Consider the following 19,683-nt stretch of genomic DNA (forward strand, 5'->3'; position numbering starts at 1 on the left):
TATATATATATATATATATATATATATATATATATATATATATATATATATATTCAATTTTGTAGTAAAGTATAATTAATTAATATTATAGTCCAGTTCTGGCCGTTAATGGAACATATTGCATGCCAACCGCTGTTAAACTCAGAAGAAGAAGAAGATGTTGATACCGGAAGGGAACGTTTTTTGGCCTAAAACGTCATATGTAAACGACGACCGTGAATGTTCAGTTATTTTGCTTCTTATCTAGCTAGCTAGATAGCTAACCAGCTTGTGAATTTTGGGGAAATGGCTGAATCGTTTGAAGAACGTCTCGTAAAAGCTGTCAAAGAGCATACACACTTGTATGATACCTCAATGCGTTTACATTTCGACAAAGAGGCTCTCGAACACAGTTGGCGCGAAATTGCTACATATTTAAACTCTGATCCAGATACTTGCAGGAAGAAATGGAGACTTGCGAGGGACCGTCATGTGAGAGCACTGAAAAAGTCTAAGGATATGCCAGAGGGTGTACCGAGGCCTGGAAGCCTGAGTTGGCTCACAATTTTTATAAAACATCGGCAAACCAACCCAAACTTTCCCGAGGTAGCTAGTTGGAGAAGATACAGAAAATGTGTGGTTACTGTAACTTACCTAGTTGCCAGACCTGTGTTATTCACAGCCAGCTACTGCTAGCATGACTAGTTATGTGTGTAATACCATAGACTTATAGACCGGTAATTATCGGTATTATCAAATAAGATTGTCTAATAGTTCGACTGAAGAAACCACTATTTCTGGCACTGGGTTCGCAGTTCAAATGAGTGCAATATCAACACCAGCAGCAGAGGACGCACATACGAGATTGCGGAGATTAATGTAACATTTTCTTTTTGAAAAATTATAACAATGAGTCAACTGTTTATGGCAATCCAGTTTTAATCAGAACATATTACAGTGATAATGATTAATTTAGTCATAAAATGAGAACGTACTGTTTTATTGTTTGCAACAGGCTAGCCTTACTGTTAATATTTTAAAGATGTGCAATTACTGCCTCTTGTTTTGTTGGTTTCCATAGATCTCAGCAGACAGAGTTGAGAGTCCTAATGACAACCTGGATCAGACTCCCTTGTTTTCAGACCAGGCAGGTAAGCCCATATTAGTGGTGTGTAGTTGGCTACAGGTATTGTGTAGTTGGCTACAGACCCAATCCTTATGTTTCCATACTGGCTCCTTTTTTATTTTACTGTAGGTCCACTGTTCCCTTTATCATCTTTCCGTCTCCTGGTTCCACCTCTACGACTGATGTCAGCTTTCATGTGGCAAGTGGCTCAAGAGCGTAATGTGATGCACTATGGGAAGCTGGAGGAGTTTGTGACTTTGGTGACAGAGATGGTTCCAGAGCTGCTGAGCTCCAGGCAGAGGACCCAACTCATCCTGGGACTGAGAGCAAGGGTGAGAAGTGGGAGGGTGGAGAAGGAGTGGAGGCATGGATGTTCAGAAAGGATCTTAGTCCAATGACTATTATTGTCATAAAATCTACTTTCAGATGGTTTTAGAGTTGTTTCGTAATGAAAACCCACCGGACCCCCAGACCATCCAACTTCATTTGGACAGAATCAAAACTTCTTCAGTACATGCTGTGCACGAGGATGTATGTAACTTTCAGTGTCTAAAGTAGTCTGGATGCTATTGAATAGAAGGAGCTTATATTGTCTTTCTTTTGAAGCTGATTGTATCATTCATTTTACATGCCCAGTCACAGAGTAGAAATGAGTTGGAGGCTTCAGAGTCTAACTTCGTGGAGCTGGTCAAAACCCTGCTCGAAGACCCGTCTGAGAAGAAGCACTTCTTCCAGGTGGGAAATATCCTAATGAATCATAGTTGTCGCTTTCAGAGTCAATAGGACAGCATGTTCTAGCAATGTAAAACTCAGTAGTGAAATGTTGCTTGTTTTACTGTAACTGATGAAAGGCCATACAAAATGAAAAATCCAGCAAGGTGTTGGTTTCAACAACGCTTGTTTTATTTTCCTCTCTCAGGTGGTGTTCCCAATACGTTACGGCCCTCGGTATGACACAGCACTGCAGATACTGGTGTGGGAGTTTCTCTCCCGACTGGAGGAGCTGCTGCCTGTACCAGACCTCACAGAGGTACAGGCTCTATCTTAATAGCATGAAATCTTTAGAGATGGTCAGGCTTGTCATGTTATTTCTTCAGTATCACACGCTTAGGGGTGTCACTGTTTTAGTAATGGCACTGTATAAGATCCAGTCTTTGGGAACAGAGTTTCTTGTTCATGACTGTCCTTTTTGTCAACGAAAGTTGAATCCTATATGATTAATGTAGAGACACAGGAGAGGAGTGCTTCTTTGATTGAAGACCATGGTGCTTGCCTACGAAGCGGCAAAGGGAACTGCACCTTCTTACCTTCAGGCTATGCTCAAACCCTACACCCCAACCCAAGCACTCTGTTCTGCCACCTCTGGTCTCTTGTCCCTCGCACCCCTATGGGAGGGCAGCTCCCGCTCAGCCCAGGCAAAGCTCTTCTCTGTCCTGGCATCCCACTACACCCCCCCCCCCCCCCCCCACTCTAACTGTATGTCACTCTGGATAAGAGCGTCTGCTAAATGACTAAAATATACAATCCATGAGGTGCTCTATGATTATGGAATGAAATATTAATAATATTAATAACAAAAATAAGTTGATGCTGGATAGTAAACAATGCTGTTAAAGCTTTGTGAAAACAGACTTCCAGAAGTAATCAAGGCACTCTCATGTAGTGGAAACATGTAAAAGCCTTTGTTTTACGGCTTATGCATGGCAAGAACAACAAAAAAAACCACCTAATATGAATGTTATGTGAGAGAGAGCTGCAGAAACCTTTTTAATGTTCCTTTTATCCTCTCAGACAGCATCTTGTCTCAGCCTTGCCCCCTCTGACCTGGAGGAGTTCTGGCATTCTGTCTCTGACCCCGAGCACCTGAAGACACTGCTGCAGCATCATAGACATCTGGGTCACTTGAGCAAAAGTGAGTCTTAATAAGAGGAAATCAACCATGTTAGCCATGTGCTCTTCTGTAAATTAGTTGGAGTTGCATTTTTCCGTTTCCTTTCCTGAGATGAAAATTCTCTCTCCCTTCAGATGAATTCTCCAACCAGGTCGCAGACAACATCTTGTCCACGTTGTCAATTCCTCAAATTCATGGCCTAAAGTCAAGTCTTGATGGACATGAAGGCATGAAAGGGAGCACAGAGGGGTGGAAGATCAACAGTGAGGAAGAGGAAGGAGGAGAGTTGCATTTTGAAAAGACCTTGGAGGATGATGGAAGTGAGAGAAATGAAGACACTGAGAGAGGATTGAAGGATGAGGATGACGCAAAGTGGACCTCCCCTCTGAGTGAACCAGAGGACTCGGATGGTAAGGAGATTCAGAATGATAGTCCATTTCCACCATGTATTTTTAAGTGATTTGTAAAAGCCTGACTTGTTACATTACCTAGAGATATTATTTGCAACAACAAAAAATTACGCTCCTTGACCGTCAGGTGAAAAATCAGGAATTGCTTCACACCACTGTCAAATGTTATACTTATGATAATGAATTACAGAGGTTGATATCAGTTCCTACTTATGAAACCGTCAAATATAGAGGGGCTGTGTATATTGTTTTGGAGAAGGATGTTTTCGTGCTTTTGAGAGCACTGCACTGAAGGCTGTTTCCAACAATGGCTGCCACTGCTAGCGGAACCATTCATTTCAATGGGATGTTGGTTGGCGAGCGATGTTAACTGGAAGATGCTGAAACTTGCTAAATAATAAGCTAATGTACTTAAAAAATGTCTGGCTGAATCAACAATATAGCTGTCCCTGAATCAGGCACATTCAGGATGATGGCAGCGTGCTAGCTCATTTACAACTGGCAGAAATGTGATTCGCATTTGCTGCATCACAATACATGCTGTTCTGGTCCTAGATCTTGGACCCGCCACTCGGGTAGGTCCAGGATTAATTTGGGTCAGGCTGTGTTTGCCCTTCGCATTATGTTTTGTAACGCGGATCATGGTACCAAGCACTCCAGGATCTGGGTCATAGAAGGTAATGTAGAACAATTCAGACGCTTTTGTCTGCTTTCTGCCTACAGAACCAGCTAGTGACATGTCCTCCCAGGTCTTCTCCTGCCCCCAGTGCCCATTCTCCCACAGGGAAATGGTGGATCTTCACCAGCACATCAGGAAGGAACATCTAACAGAGGAGGACAGCAGGAGCCTGGACTCTGGAGGAGCTGAGAACTCACTGCCGTCCAGTCAAACAGCCAAGAGCTCCTCAGCCAAGAGCTCCTCAGCCAAGAGCTCCTCAGCCAAGAGCTCCTCAGCCAAGAGCTCCTCAGCCAAGACCACCTCAGCCAAGAGAATCAATAAGAACACCTGCAAACAGTGTGGGAAGGGTTTCAGATGCACAACTGACCTGAAACGACACCAAAGTGTTCACACCAGTGTGCAGCCGTTCCGTTGCAACCAGTGTGAGAAGAGATTCAAATCGGAGAGATATTTACAACTGCACAAGAAAAGTCACGACGTAGAACCGATGCACAGGCCTATTTGCCAACACTGTGGCAAGAGTTACACTAGTGCAGCAGTCCTCAAAATACACATACGCACCCACACCGGAGAGCGGCCTTACTCCTGCTCAGTCTGTGGGAAGAAGTTCAATCAAAAGCACACATTAGTTAGACACCTCCGGATGCACAAAGGAGAGAGACCATACCTGTGTAGCGTATGCGGGAAGGCTTTCTTTGTTTCCGGGGAACTCTTAGTGCACATGCGTTTTCACACAGGGGAACGACCTTACCGCTGTAAACCGTGTGGAAAGGCTTTCAGCACATCATGCGCTCTCACGTCGCATAAGCGATGGCACTCAAACGAGCGCCCATTCACCTGCTCCCTGTGTTCAAAGGGCTTTGCGGAAACTGGTGGCCTTAAAAGACACATGTTTATTCATACCGAGGAGAAGCCCCATTACTGCCACACGTGTGGGAAAGGATTTAGTCAGTTGAGCAACATGAGAATACATTTGAAAACTCATAAAACATAATGTCATTGGCTCTCTTAAAAAGGAATGTTTAACTGGTGTAATGATTATTTCTCCTTGAGCCAAAAGTAAGAAAAAAAATGAAATTGTATTATAGGTAATATACATTGTCCTGACAAAGTTTTCACCATATATTGACTAAGTAGCCATTCTGTTATTTTCCCTTTGGTAATGTGATCGGTTGTTAAGGAACTTTGGGCACAGACTTCACAATGACACTGAGGTTTTACTTAGTGCACTGCCAACCGTACTGTACTCTGTGAGCACAGTAGGGTTAACATGATGTAAGCATGACACGTAGTTCGTTCTGTACCTGAAGTAATGAAAAAAAGTTTGGACCTCAACTATCAAGTTGTCCTTTAATAATCATTCATGTGTTTTGGGGCAAGCTGATGTATGTTGGAACAGAGTCCTCCCTTTTCTCCTGCGTAGTCATCTTCCTGCGTAGTCACCTGTTCACATGTCCTTGTCTGAGGAATTGTTATTTTCAGTACTTCAGTCAGGCACCTGATTCCCTTCTGGTTCATGCTGGGATGAAGTGCAATTATGTACACTTTGTTTCCATTGTAATCAGACCTGGGTTCAAATACTATTTCAAATATCTCAACTTTCACCTACATTGTCCAAGTATTTTAATGTATTTGAAAATACTCAAATACACTCCCATGCATTTAAACCAGGTTTTTGAAAATAGTATTTAAAATAAGTGTTTGAAAATAGTCATACTACTTGGTTTTTACAAATAGCCATTCAAATAGAAGTACGTGTTTTGGGCTTTGTATTTGAAAATTCTCAAATACACTGAAAATGTATTTTAAATACCAGATATCCAAATACATATTTGAACCCAGGTCTGATTGTAATAAATGATCACTCAGTAATTGTCTGTGATGACTCAATCATTTGTAAATGAACTAATACTACAGCATGTGTATGATATATGTATATTATTATGTACATGATGCTAAATTTCTTATCCGTCAAACACTTTTTTTAAGTGTGGGAAAGGATTTACTCGGATGAGCAACATGAGACTACGTTTGAAAACTTGTCAGAAATAAACTCATTGGATCTTTGTCAGACTAAAGTGATTTTTACATTCGTGTTAGGTGTTTCTCCTTGAGCTCATTGTATTATAGGTAATGTACAATGAACAAAAATATAAACGCAACAAGTGTTGGTTTCATGAGCTGAAATAAAAGATCCCAGAAATCTTCCATATGCACAAAAGCTTATTTCTCTGAAATTTGGTGCACACATTTGTTTACATCCCTGTAAGTGAGCATTTCTCCTTTGCCAAGATAATCCATCCACCTTATATGTGTAGCTGATTAAACAGCACGATCATTATACATGTGCACCTTGTGCTGGGGACATTAAATGGTCACTAAAATGTTTTGTCACAACACAATGCCACATGTCTCAAGTTTTGAGGGATCATGCCATTGGCATGCAGGAATGTCCACCAGAGCTGTTGCCAGATAATTGAATGTTCATTTCTCTACCATAAGCTGCCTCCAATGCCTGTTGGAGATTTTGGCAGTAAGTACTGTCGTGGCAGAATCAGATTTAGCTAGGTAACATAGATAAGATGTTATTTTCATCATATGCTTGTGAGATACTTGTCATTTGAATGGTGCCCTTTGGACTATAGGGTTGGCAGTGCATTTTCCCTTTCTGAGCTAGAGCTTAGTCAATTGGGGCCTAGAGAGGGGAGAGGTCAGGCTTGTCTTCATATGTCAATGTATCTGTTAAACCATGTGGTGCTATGTAGAATATCAGAAGGGGAGGAGGAAAGAATGGAACATTGTTTTCTTATTATGAATGTGTCTGTAACTATTCCTAAACCATGTGAAGGGATGGCGTTATTAATTGGGGAATCAGTTAGTTATCTCATACAATGTCTGTACGCCAGTCACTTCCTACTTTTCTCATGGGGGGAAGGAGTAAGGCAGTGTTTGGAACCATTGTATGTCACCTCTGAGGTTGCCCTTATCTTGATCTGGTATATGACCTAAGAGGCTCACTGTCTTTTCTGAGCTTATCCAGGAGGGGGTGTATTTGAGATGGGAGTATCTCAAATGACAATTGATATATGCCATTGGATGAGGTAATGTTTTGGTACCAAGAATGAGATTGAAACCTTGTCTTGGGAGACCAAACTGAACGATGATTTATAGCTGATGCTGTCTAGCTATGGGATACTCCTCTTTCGGGTAAAGGATTCTTTGTAAGTTGAGAGGGGTGTATCTTGGCTATAAATGAAACTAAGAATTGTTTTTCAAGGACTCTCAGATAATTCATTTATAGACACTGAATTGATCTGAGAGTCAAAAAAGGGCTTTGGTGAAGCTCATATATCATTAAAGATGGAATTTATAATATAACTCTGACTTGTGTGTGGTTGGCTCTCTCTCTCTCTCTTTATTGAGTAATACAGGAAATTACCACGACAGTACAAACGCAGACCAGGTCTATGGCGTCGTGTGGACGAGTGGTTTGCTGATGTCAACGTTGTGAACATGGTGGTGGTCGGGTTATGGTATGGGCAGGCATAAGCTACGAACAACGAACACAATTGCATTTTATCGATGGCAATTTGAATGCACAGAAATACTGTGACAAAATCCGGAGGCCCATTGTCATGCTATTCTTCCGCCACCATCACCTCATGACTCAGCATGATAATGCACTACCCCATGTTACAAGGATCTGTACACAATTCCTGGAAGCTGAAAATGTCCCAGTTCTTCCATTTCCTGCATACTAAACAGACATGTCACCCATTGAGCATGTTTGGGATGCTCTGGATCAACGTTTATGACAGGGTGTTCCAGTTCCCGACAATATCCAGCAATTTCACACAGCCATTGATGAGGAGTGGGACAACATTCCAAGGGCCACAATCAACAGCCTGCTCAACTCTATGCAAAGAAGATGTGTCACGCTGCCTGAGGGAAATGATGGTCACACCAGATACTGACTGGCTTTCTGATCCACGCCCCTACTTTTTTTTTATAAGGTATCTGTGACCAACAAGATGCATATCTGTATTCCCAGTCGTGATATTCCTGCATTAGTTTCTAATATTTTTTTTTTAAATTGACTGATTTCCATACATGAACTATAACTCCGCAAAATCTTAAAAATCTTGCAAGCTGCGTTTATATTTTTGTTCAGTATAATTAACAATGAAAAGCTGAAATGTCTTGAGTCAATAAGTATTCAACCCCTTTGTAATGGCAAGCCTAAATAAGTTCAGGAGTAAAAATGTGCTTAACAAGTCACATAAGTTGCATGGACTCACTCTGTGTTTAATAATAGTGTTTAACATGATTTTTGAAAGACTACCTCATCTCTGTACCCCACACATACAATTATCTGTAAGGTCCCTCATTCGAGCAGTGAATTTCAACAACAGATTCAACCACAAAGACCAGGGAGGTTTTACAATGCCTCGCAATGGGGCACCTATTGGTAGATGGATAAAAATGTAATATAAAATAGACAGTGAATAGCCCATTGAGCATGATGAAGTTATTAATTACACTTTGGATGGTGTATCAATACACCCAGCCATTACAAAGATACAGGTGTCCGACTCACTTGCCGGAGTGGAAGTTAACCGCTCAGGGATTTCACCATGAGGTCAATGGTGACTTCAAAACAGAGTTTAATGGCTATGATAAGAGAAAACAACATTTTAGTTACTCCACAAAACTAGTCTAATGGACAGAGTCAAAAGAAGGAACCCTGTACAGAATACAAATATTCCAAAACATGCATCCTGTTTGCAACAAGGCACTAAAGTAACAAAAATACAAAGTGTTATTTTGGGGCAAGTCCCAAAAGAATCATGGGCAAAAGTGTGACAATCCAGTTGCGGAAATCTCTTAGAGACGTACCCAGAAAGACTCACAGCTGTAATCGCTGCCAAAGGTGCTTCTACAAAGGTTTGACTCAGGGGTGTGAATACTTATGTAAATTAGATATATCTGTATTTCATTTTCAATAAATTTCCAAAAATGCCTAAAAACATATTTTCACTTTGTCATTATGGTGTATTGTGTGTAGATAGGTGAGATGTTTTATTTATTTAAAGCATTTTGAATTCAGGTAGTAACACAACAAAATGTGGAAAAAGTCTGAAGGCACTGTATGTTGAAATACAGGTGGTATTACCCTCCGGTTCATTCCTTTAAGTCAAAGTTGTTTAAAGACTTCCTCCAGCTACGTCATCGGCCTCAAACCTTGCTTGAGGAACAATATAGAAGCAATAGAGAACAAAATATGTTTTTTTTAAAGTAAATCAGGTGACAGATCTGGTGAAAAGGAGACTGGAGTGCCACTTTAACAAAAAAAAGTGGAACAGTTTATGGTATTCCTGCCATTCAATGCCCTCCAACATAAAAACAACATGCTTAACCTGTTCAATAGTGTGTTTGTTGTTCTATAGATATATGGTGCTTTTCTTACCTTACACATGAGCATCGGTCACACCCATATTTACATGGTCCACTGGCACTGGGTAGGCCTACATCCTTGCTGGTGAAACAGTAAAAGGCACAGATTATACCGACTTTGTGATACAGTCCTGCATTACTTCAAACACTCAAAGTTTGATTGAATAGAATTACAAACTTTGTGAGGAACAATGCGTTTTTGCACAAATATCCGTCCTTCCATCACTGCCAGTTCTTGGAATCACACTTTTGGTGTATGTTGCTTTTTCCGTGTTTTATTAAGTCAAACTAGTGATATCTGATCTTTGGAGAAACTTCATCAGAATCTTAGAACAACATCAGAATACAATGTACAGTATGAGTGTTGTCATACTGATGGTTTCCACGATTATGATATCATTCATTATGTCAATCTATGAATATTGTGATGTCCACTTTTGATATTCATGATATTTAATTATAATATACTTCTATTATTAGCTCTGCTCACATTGTTGAATTACGTCCACTTGTTGTGTATGTACTCAGAATACGCACCATTGTTCTTCTGTATGTGTGTCAACACTTGTGTTTGCACAGAGCTGATAATGGCATTTAACCAAAATGTACGCTTCTCTGCATACCACTTTTTTTTACATATACGTTTTTGGGCATTGTCGATATCATAGCTGATGTACATGGTGTTAATCAATCCTCTATCTCCTATTTAGAGTCCTGGTTTTAACATATTGTTACTCATCATTTGGGTAAAATCGGAACTTGTTTAGTGTTCATTTGTTTGTAACTTTGTCAATGATATAATCCAATCTTGATAGAAATCCCATCCCGTATATAATCCCATCAGAAAGACACGATGCCATCATTTATTTTATAGGTGATTGCTGACATGTAGCCTTCTAAAAAAGCCCTGTGGGCCCATGACAATGAGAGTCAGGACCAGGGATTAAGATCTAATTTGAGATCACATTTTCTGATTACATTACCATTGTAAATATGTAAATAATTACATTTTAGACTTCTTTTCTGTTTGATTTCACATACTAGTTAATTCACCTAAAATGTTCCTTTTTATCTTCAACAGTAAGATGAAAATAAGGACGTCAGAATTCTAGAAGTTTGGGGGTAAGACAATTTGTGTTACTGACATAATAAACAAACAACTTATTTTTGTATATTTTTTTTGTGAACCCCTAACCCTCCACAACCTCTCCTGATGCTATCATTCAGTATTAACTTGAACCCCCTCTGAAGGTTGTGTCAGCAGGACCCTGTCAATTTCAGGCAGGAAAACTGTAGTTGTAGGACACGGGACATGCTGTCCCCACAGGGGTGAGACTCTTCTTTGGTCTACTCTAATATAATCATCTCACCCGATACCACCTCTTTGCAAAACTCACCAACTGCAGCCATTTTGAAAGCAGTACGCTATTTTACAATGTCATTTTTTGCATGGTCTTTTCAGACTCCTGTATAAGCAGCCCAGTGTGTTAATGGGGTAAGTTATTATGAATGTATTATTGTTAGTAGTAGACATGGTATCAGTAGGAGAAGGTGCATTTGGAAGTACAGGAAATGTAGTCACTATGAAAGAGTTGCTTATGATGCATTGAATATCTCTGAGCGTTCACAAGCTTTTAACATATCTTTTGTTTTTTTAGGCGCACCAATGTGGTAACTGTCACCCCTTGGTTGGCACCAATTGTCTGGGAAGGCACCTTTAATCCCTTGGTTGTGACAGCATTTACAAGCCTATGCACCTCAGCATTGCCACAACCGTCTTTGCTGTTGGCAAGTAAGTAGTCTCACACAAGTCAGCCGTCCCTACCAGGATGTCTGGTAGCACTGAGCCTCAAATGTAGAATAACATTCGTAGTCGATCATCTAACATTTCTGTAAAAAAAAAACAATGATAAAGCCTTGCAATCCTATTTTTTTCTCGTTGTGTTCCCATTTTGAACCATTTCATGTGTCTGAAGGTAGAACTCTGCATATCCGGCAGGCCCATAGAGCAAATCAAGTGCACGTATAGGTCTACCGCTGGCCAATCAGATACCTCAGATCATCGTGTCTGCATGGTTTCCTCAAGCCTTAGGCTATATAAAGAAGCCTCAAGCACACAGCAAAGTTGATACTGTGAAATTTCGAAACCTGTAAAGCCATGACTAGAGAGAGACTCAAGGGCACATCAACATATTTTCCACCCAGTCTGCTCAGGGATTCGAGCAAGCAACCTTTCAACTACTTAACCACTAGGCTACCATGAGTAACAACATGAATTGGTGCATGAGGCAGAAATAATGCAGTGCAACTTGAGTTTCGCCATCAGCTGGAAGAATACCCACTTTTAGTCAGCGGAGACAGGGAGAGCAGAGGGACGGTGAGTCAGATGAGAGTAAATACAACAAATTATCTATTACCAGTGTGATCATGTAGAACACATATGTCAGAGTCAAGGCCCGCGGGCCACATCCGGCCCGCGAGAAGGTTTTTTACGGCCCCTGGGATGATCTTGATTTATTATTAGAACCAGACCGCAGCAAGCCGGCAGCCCGCAGATCTTTTACACGCACCAATACTACATTTCCCACAATGCAACGGTGACGCACCGAGCAGTAGGCTGCTTCATTTCAATATTTATTGGCACAGCAGTCGTCAGCATCACAGTAAAATTAACTTTCAGATACCCATCAAAAATGGCAAAACGGAAGGTGGACACTGAGAACCGGGGGTTTCAAACAAGGTGGGAGTCGGAGTATATGTTCACGGAGGTAGCTGGAAAACCTGTGTGTCTTCTGTGTGGAGAAAGTGTGGCGGTACTGAAAGAGTATAATCTGAGACGACATTATGAAACGAAACACGCGGACAAAAACAAGAATATGGACATGGAACAAAGGCTACAAAAGGCTAGATTTTTGCACTTTATTTTATTGTATTTCAATCCAATTATATTTTAAAAATATTTCAGTTGAGTGGATGATAGAAAATTGCTATTATTGTTTTTTTCTTTGAAGTAAATTTAGCCCACTTTTGCTAAAATAGAAAATATAGGCTACTGATGGTGCCTTGAATACCGGTTTCTTTCATTTAATGTTCATGTTATGGGGATTTTTATATAAAGGAAATTTGTCTTTTGTGTCTGTTGAAAATTAAAGATTACTGACAGAGCCATAAGAAAATATTGCTTTATTTATCTGATCATATTGGAATATATTTGTTAGGTTTTCAGTAGGTTCAATTAGGTTCACTAGACTATATGCGTCATTTAAAAAAATTTCAATGAACATTCGAACAGTCCGGCCCTCGGCTTGTAGCTAAATTTTTTATTTGGCCCTCCGTCCATTTGACTTTGACACCCCTGATGTAGAAGAACAACATTGGCATGGCAATTCAAGCATAGCCAATTAGCAGTGATGATATGCAGGTGCTTCTACACCTGCATTGCTTGCTGTTTGGGGTTTTAGGCTGGGTTTCTGTACAGCACTTTGAGATATCAGCTAATGTAAGAAGGGCTATATAAATTCATTTGATTTGATGATAATGTATTGGGCCTATAGCCTATTGCACAAACCACATTGCTACAGAACTGTTTTTATATGTTAATGTTGCTTAGGCAAAGCCACGGGCAGTAGGGGTGCTGAGGGTGCTGCAACACCCCCTGATAAATTGAAAAACATCTTCCTGCGACCATATTTTTTAAGTCACGTTAAAATCTGAGTGGTATCTTGATGCAGTCAGGAAAGGTACTACGTAATCATATTGGATGATAAATAACCTAGCTATGGCAGCTATTTTTTTTTCTTCCCCAAGATGGCGCAGCAGTAAGACGTATTTGATTTTGTCCCATGTAAATATTCAGTCTTTTCCGGGGGTTTTTGTGTACATTTCATTATATTTCAATATTTATTTTCCATTTTCGATTTAAATATACCTTCCTGCAACCATCCTCACCCAATGTGGTACGGATCTGCTATTTTTTAGGCCTTATAGCTGGAACCTCCATCAGAAGCTATCCAGCTAATTAGCTACTAGCTATTTAGCCATTGTTAGCCACTGCTAGCGGTCTTTACCTTTAGCACGGACACCAGCCACTTTAGCCCAGATAGCCCGGATAATACATGGCAGTCTATACAGCGCGATATCAGCCCTGAGCATGTCAGACTGCTTCTTTTTTCCACTACATCACCGGATTCCTGCCCGCAAAATCTGGACTATTATACCGGATCAGGCCCTGTGTGTAGCTAACTGACTCTCTCTGCCCATTTATTGTCATTTACCCGTTGTTGTTGTCTTAGCTGTTTACCCGTTGTTGTCTCACCCGTTGTTGTCTTACCTCTCCTAATCAACACCTGTGATTTCTTTATGCCTCTCTCTAATGTCAATATGCCTTGTATACTGTTGTTTAGGGCAGCTCTCATTGTTTTATTTTACTGCGGAGCCCCTAGTCCTGCTCAACATGCCTCAGATAGCCCCCTTGTCCCACCCCCCACACATGCGGAGACCGCACCTAGCTTAACTGGTGCCTCCAGAGATGCAACCTCTCTCATCGTCACTCAATGCCTAGGATTACCCCAACTGTACCCTACCATACCCTTGTCTGTACACTATGCCCTGAATCTATCCTACCACACACAGAAATCTGCTACTTTTATTCTCTGTTCCCAAAGCACTAGACGACCAGTTCTTATAGCCTTTAGCCGTACCCTCATCCTACTCCTCTTCTGTTCCTCTGGTGATGTAGAGGTTAACCCAGGCCCTGTGTGTCCCCAGGCGCTCTCATTTGCTGACTTCTGCAACCGTAAAAGCCTTGGGTTCATGCATGTTAACATCAGAAGCCTCCTCCCTAAGTTTGCTTTATTCACTGCTTTAGCACACCCCGCCAACCCTGATATCCTAGCCATGTCTGAATCCTGGCTTAGGAACGCCACCAAAAATTCGGACATTTCCATCCCCAATTACAACATTTTCCGTCAAGACAGAACTGCTTAAGGGGGCGGAATTGCAATCTACTGTAGAGATAGCCTGCAGAGTTCTGTCATACTATCCAGGTCCAGGTCCATGCACAAACAGTTCGAGCTTCTACTTTTTAAGATCTATCTCTCCAGAAATAAGTCCCTCACTGTTGCCGCTTGTTTTAGACCCCCCTCAGCTCCCAGCTGTGTCCTGGACACCATATGTGAATTGATTGCCCCCCATCTATCGTCCAAGTTTGTACTCGGACGATAGAGGTGAACTAAATTGGGATATGCTTACAATCTAAACTAGATGCCCTCAATCTCACACAAATTATCAAAGAACCTACCAGGTACAATCCCAAATCCGTAAACATGGGCACCCTCATAGATATCATCCTGACCAACTTGCCCTCTAAATACACCTCTGCTGTTTTCAACCAAGATCTCCGCGATCACTGCCTCATTGCCTGCGTCTGTTATGGGTCCGCGGTCAAACGACCACCCCTCATCACTGTCAAAAGCTCCCTAAAACACTTCTGCGAGCAGGCCTTTCTAATCGACCTGGCCCATGTATCCTGGAAGGATATTGACCTCATCCTGTCAGTAGAGGATGCCTGGTTGTTCTTTAAAAGTGCTTTCCTCACCATCTTAAATAAGCATGCCCCATTCAAAAAATGTAGAACTAAGAACATATATTGGTTCACTCCAGACTTGACTGCCCTTGACAGCACAAAAACACCCTGTGGCTGTCGTGGAAAATTGCAAGATTATGTTATAGTGCTTGAAAGATTATATTATAATCTTTGTATTGCATTAGAATGGTTGTTTTATTCGACAGAATAGAATCTGTCGACTATTGTGTGTGTGTGTTCCACTGAGGATGGGCCTCTATGAGATAGCACTGACAGAGGAGATTTACGATGTCTTTGGGTAATAAAGCCTAAAGAGCATTCCAGATAGTAAAGGTAGTGTTTTTGTGCTATACCGTACCAGGGTGAGACGGGTTCCAGTTTGGAGTAGGAGGTGGCCAGACACTGGTCTTTACAATGATAACTGTTGAGACAGCAGTAACTGTCTGCTATGTTTTATAGATATCTTTCATACAAATCTTAACCTTTGTGAACTGTTCCTAAGATCTGTGGTTCGTCATGTAAGTTGAGAGGGGTGTATCTTGGCTATAAAAGATCTTTGTATTCTTCTGTAGGGACTCTCAGAATTCATTATAGAAACTGAATTGATCTGAGAGTCAAAGGGCTATTGTAAAGCTCATATAATTTAAGATGAAGTTTAAGTATAACTCTGACTGGTGTGTGGTTTGTAACTCTCCTCATTTGGTAATACAGGAAAATGCCATCACATGGCGTACTGCACTAGCATTGAATAGTCCCCGCGATATGCAACTTTTCAGGGAAGTCAGGAACCAATAACATAGTCAGTTAGGAAAGCAAAGGCTAGCTTTTTCAAACAGAAATGTGCCTCCTGCCGCACTAATTCCAAAAAGTTGTGGGACACTGTAAAGCTGTCCACTGCACTGAGACTAGGAAACACTGTCACCACTGTTAAATCCACGATAATCAAGAATTTCAATAAGCATTTCTCTACGACTGGCCATGCTTTCCACCTGGCTACCCCAACCCCGGCCAACAGCTCTTCACCCCCCGCAGCAACTGGCCCAAGCCCCCCCCCCCCACTTCTCCTTCACCCAAATCCAGACAGCTGATGTTCTGAAAGAGCTGCAAAAGCTGGATCCCTACAAATCAGCTGGGCTAGACAATCTGGAACCTCTCTTCCTAAAATTATCTGCCGCCATTGTTGCAACCCCTATTACTAGTCTGTTCAACCTCTCTTTCGTATCGTCTGCGATTCCTAAAGATTGGAAAGCGGCCGCGGTCATCCCCCTCTTCAAAGGGGGAGACACTCTAGACCCAAACTGTTACAGACCTATATCTATCCTGCCCTGCCTTTCTAAAGTCTTCGAAAGCCAAGTGAACAAACTGATCTCTGACCATTTTGAATCCCACCGTACCTTCTCCGCTATGCAATCTGGTTTCCGAGCTGGTCACGGGTGCACCTCAGCCACGCTCAAGGTCCTAAACGATATCATATCCGCCATCGATAAAAGACAGCACTGTGCAGCCGTCTTCATCGACCTGGCCAAGGCTTTCGACTCTGTCAATCACCGTATTCTTATCGGCAGACTCAACCGCCTTGGTTTCTCTAATGACTGCCTCACCTGGTTCACTAATTACTTCTCAGATAGAGTTCAGTGTGTCAAATCGGAGGGCCTGTTGTCCGGACCTCTGGCAGTCTCTATGGGGGTGCCACAGGGTTCAATTCTTGGGCCGACTCTTTTCTCTGTATATATCAATGATGTCGCTCTTGCTGTGTGTGATTCTTTGATCCACTTCTACGCAGATGACAGCATTCTGTATACATCTGGCGCTTCTTTGGACACTGTGTTAACAAACCTCCAAACGTGCTTCAACGCCATACAACACTCCTCCCCTGGCCTCCAACTGCTCTTAAATGCTAGTAAAACAAATGCATGCTCTTCAACCGATCACTGCCCGCACCCGCCTCCCCGACCAGCATCACTACTCTGGACGGTTCTGACTTAGAATATATAAATACCTAGGTGTCTGGCTAGAGTGTAAACTCTCCTTCCAGACTCACATTAAGCATCTCCAATCCCAAGTTAAATCTAAAATCGGCTTCCTATTTTGCAACAAAGCCTCCTTCACTCATGCTGCCAAACATACCCTCGTAAAACTGACTATCTACCGATCCTTGACTTCGGCAATGTCATTTACAAATTAACCTCCAACACTCTCCTCAGCAAATTGGATGCAGTCTATCACAGTGCCATCCATTTTGTCACCAAAGCCCCATATACTACCCACCACTACAACCTGTATGCTCTCTTTGGCTGGTCCTCGCTACATATTTGTCGCCAAACCCACTGGGTCCAGGTCACACATAAGTCTTTGCTAGGTATGCTCCGCCTTATCTCAGCTCACTGGTCACCATAGCAATACCCACCCATAGCACGCGCTCCAGCAGGTATATTTCACTGGTCATCCCCAAAGCCAACACCTCCTTTAGCCGCCTTTCCTTCCAGTTCTCTGCTGCCAATGACTGGAACGAATTGCAAAAATCACTGAAGTTCACTGAAGAGACTTATATCTCCTTCACTAACTTTAAGCGTCAGCTGTCAGAGCAGCTTACCGATCGCTGCAACTGTACACATCCCATCTGTAAATAGTCCATCCAACCATTTACCTACCTCATCCCCATATTGGTTTTTGTTTTTCTGCTCCTTTGCACACCAGTATTTCTACTTGCACATCCTTATCTGCACATATCACTCCAGTGTAAATTGCTAAAGTGTAATTACTTCGCCACTATTGGCCTATTTATTGCCTAACCTCCTTACTTCATTTGCACACACTGTATACAGATTTTTCTATTGTGTTATTGACTGTACGTTTGTTTATCCCATGTGTAACTCTGTGTTGTTGTTTTTGTTGCACTGCTTTGCTTTATCTTGGCCAGGTCACAGTTGTAAATGAGAACTTGTTTTCAACTGGCCTACCTGGTTAAATAAAGGTGAAATAAAAAATAACTAAAAAAATGTGTCTACTATAGCACCAGTCGGCTTGATTGGTTGCTGTCTCTCGTCTCTCCCTCCCTCCTCCCTGTTCCCCGTGTCGCTCACTCACTCACACTCACAGTAGCCTATACATAGAGCATGGACCCTGCTAGACCATCAATTCTCTTGACCTTTCACTACCTCCTGGGTACATAAAAACACATGTCACATGGACATGTACAAGAGTGACCGGTAAAAATGGGTTCAAACTTAGTTCGCACTTGCTCTGGTTACCTGAGAAGAACAACCCACACATTTTGTTGTTAAATGTTCCTCGCTGAAAGTTCCACGCTTTTGACTGCCAACCTTTGAGTACCTTAGTCTCCACTACACCCTTTTTCCCAAGCTAGTGAGTCTCAGTCTCAGCAGGCCTACCTCAAAGTTGGAAAATATCTTGATTTAGATTATATATCGGTCCCGTGTGGCTCAGTTGGTAGAGCATGGCGCTTGCAACGCCAGGGTTGTGGGTTCATTCCCCACGGGGGGACCAGGATGAATATGTATGAACTTTCCAATTTGTAAGTCGCTCTGGATAAGAGCGTCTGCTAAATTACGTAAATGTAATATATTATGTCAGAATTACAGAACATTGAGTTATCCTCTTGCCATATGAGACGGGCAACTGAAACCCACTTGGTTCTCGTTGTATTTTAGGTATGTGCGCTTCCTGCGTGACTTTCTGGAGACTGCCGAGAAGCATTTCATGGTGGATTTCTAAGTGCACTACTACATCTTCACTGACTGAGGGAAGACGTGCCAGCGGTGGTCCTCACTCCCGGTAGAAAGTCCCAGTCCCTGGCTGCAACCGCTGGTAGGAGATCTCCTCCCGGAGGATGGAGATGATCCGGACCACCATCGAGAACCAGATAGGCAAGGAGGCGGACTACATCTTCTGCTTGGATGTGGACACGAAGTTCCACGGCCGGTGGGGGGCAGAAACATTGAGCAGGCTGGTGGCCGCTGTTCACCCGGGTTACTATAAGCAGACCCACGAGCACTACCCTTACGAACGCCGTCCTGCCTCGCGGGCCTACATTCCCGCGGGGGAAGGAGACTACAGGAGGCGCCACCATCGCTGGCTATGTGGGGGACGTGCACAAGCTGGCAAAGTACTGCCGCGAGCAGCTGGAGGCTGATGCCGCCAACTCCATCGAGGCAGCATGGCAGGAGGAAAGCCACCTGAACAGATATCTCCTTTACAACAAGCCCACTAAGATTCTGTCTCCAGAATACATGTGGCAGGACTTCAAGGCCAAATAATCCGATTCTCTCAGATCAACAAGAACTATGCAGAGGTTCGGCCCAACGTGAAGAAAAGAAAGTAATGCTGTGGCGATTGTTGTACCAAGATTCAGGATCTAGGCCAGGGAGGAGGATGCTGCTGTTTGTATACATTGAAGGTGGCTGGATCAGTAAACAAGCTTATGTTGTTCCGTTTTTCTCTCAATTAGTTTATATCCTTTACTGCTAAAGATGTATTATAGACATGTAGGGCTGTTTCCATGTAGAAATGTTTGTCATAGGAGCAGAAGTGTGGATAAAG

General features: G+C 42.2%; 1 protein-coding gene and 1 pseudogene across 1 annotated transcript; both read left to right on the forward strand.

Annotated features, from left to right (window-relative positions):
• Positions 1 to 228: 228 nt before the first annotated feature.
• LOC120032258 (zinc finger protein 79-like) lies at positions 229 to 6,239 on the forward strand. The gene is made up of 9 exons (XM_038978266.1): positions 229 to 585; positions 1,061 to 1,130; positions 1,235 to 1,437; positions 1,532 to 1,636; positions 1,742 to 1,840; positions 2,025 to 2,135; positions 2,897 to 3,017; positions 3,131 to 3,406; positions 4,130 to 6,239. The coding sequence occupies exons 1-9, from the start codon at positions 286 to 288 to the stop codon at positions 5,077 to 5,079; spliced, it is 2,235 nt and encodes a 744-aa protein (XP_038834194.1). The 5' UTR covers positions 229 to 285; the 3' UTR covers positions 5,080 to 6,239.
• A 1,359-nt stretch (positions 6,240 to 7,598) lies between these two features.
• On the forward strand, positions 7,599 to 19,465 carry LOC120031861 (annotated as a pseudogene).
• The last annotated feature ends 218 nt before the right edge of the window (positions 19,466 to 19,683 follow it).

The sequence above is a fragment of the Salvelinus namaycush genome, chromosome 38 (assembly GCF_016432855.1).
Source record: "Salvelinus namaycush isolate Seneca chromosome 38, SaNama_1.0, whole genome shotgun sequence".
NCBI classification, from domain to species: Eukaryota; Metazoa; Chordata; class Actinopteri; order Salmoniformes; family Salmonidae; genus Salvelinus; species Salvelinus namaycush.

Coding starts and splice junctions, on each gene's coding strand:
- LOC120032258 (XM_038978266.1), top strand. CDS start 286: ATGGCTGAATCGTTTGAAGAACGTCTCGTAAAAGCTGTCAAAGAGCAT. Junction 1,131..1,234: donor CTTGTTTTCAGACCAGGCAG/GTAAGCCCATAT, acceptor ATTTTACTGTAG/GTCCACTGTTCCCTTTATCA. Junction 3,018..3,130: donor TCTGGGTCACTTGAGCAAAA/GTGAGTCTTAAT, acceptor CTCTCCCTTCAG/ATGAATTCTCCAACCAGGTC.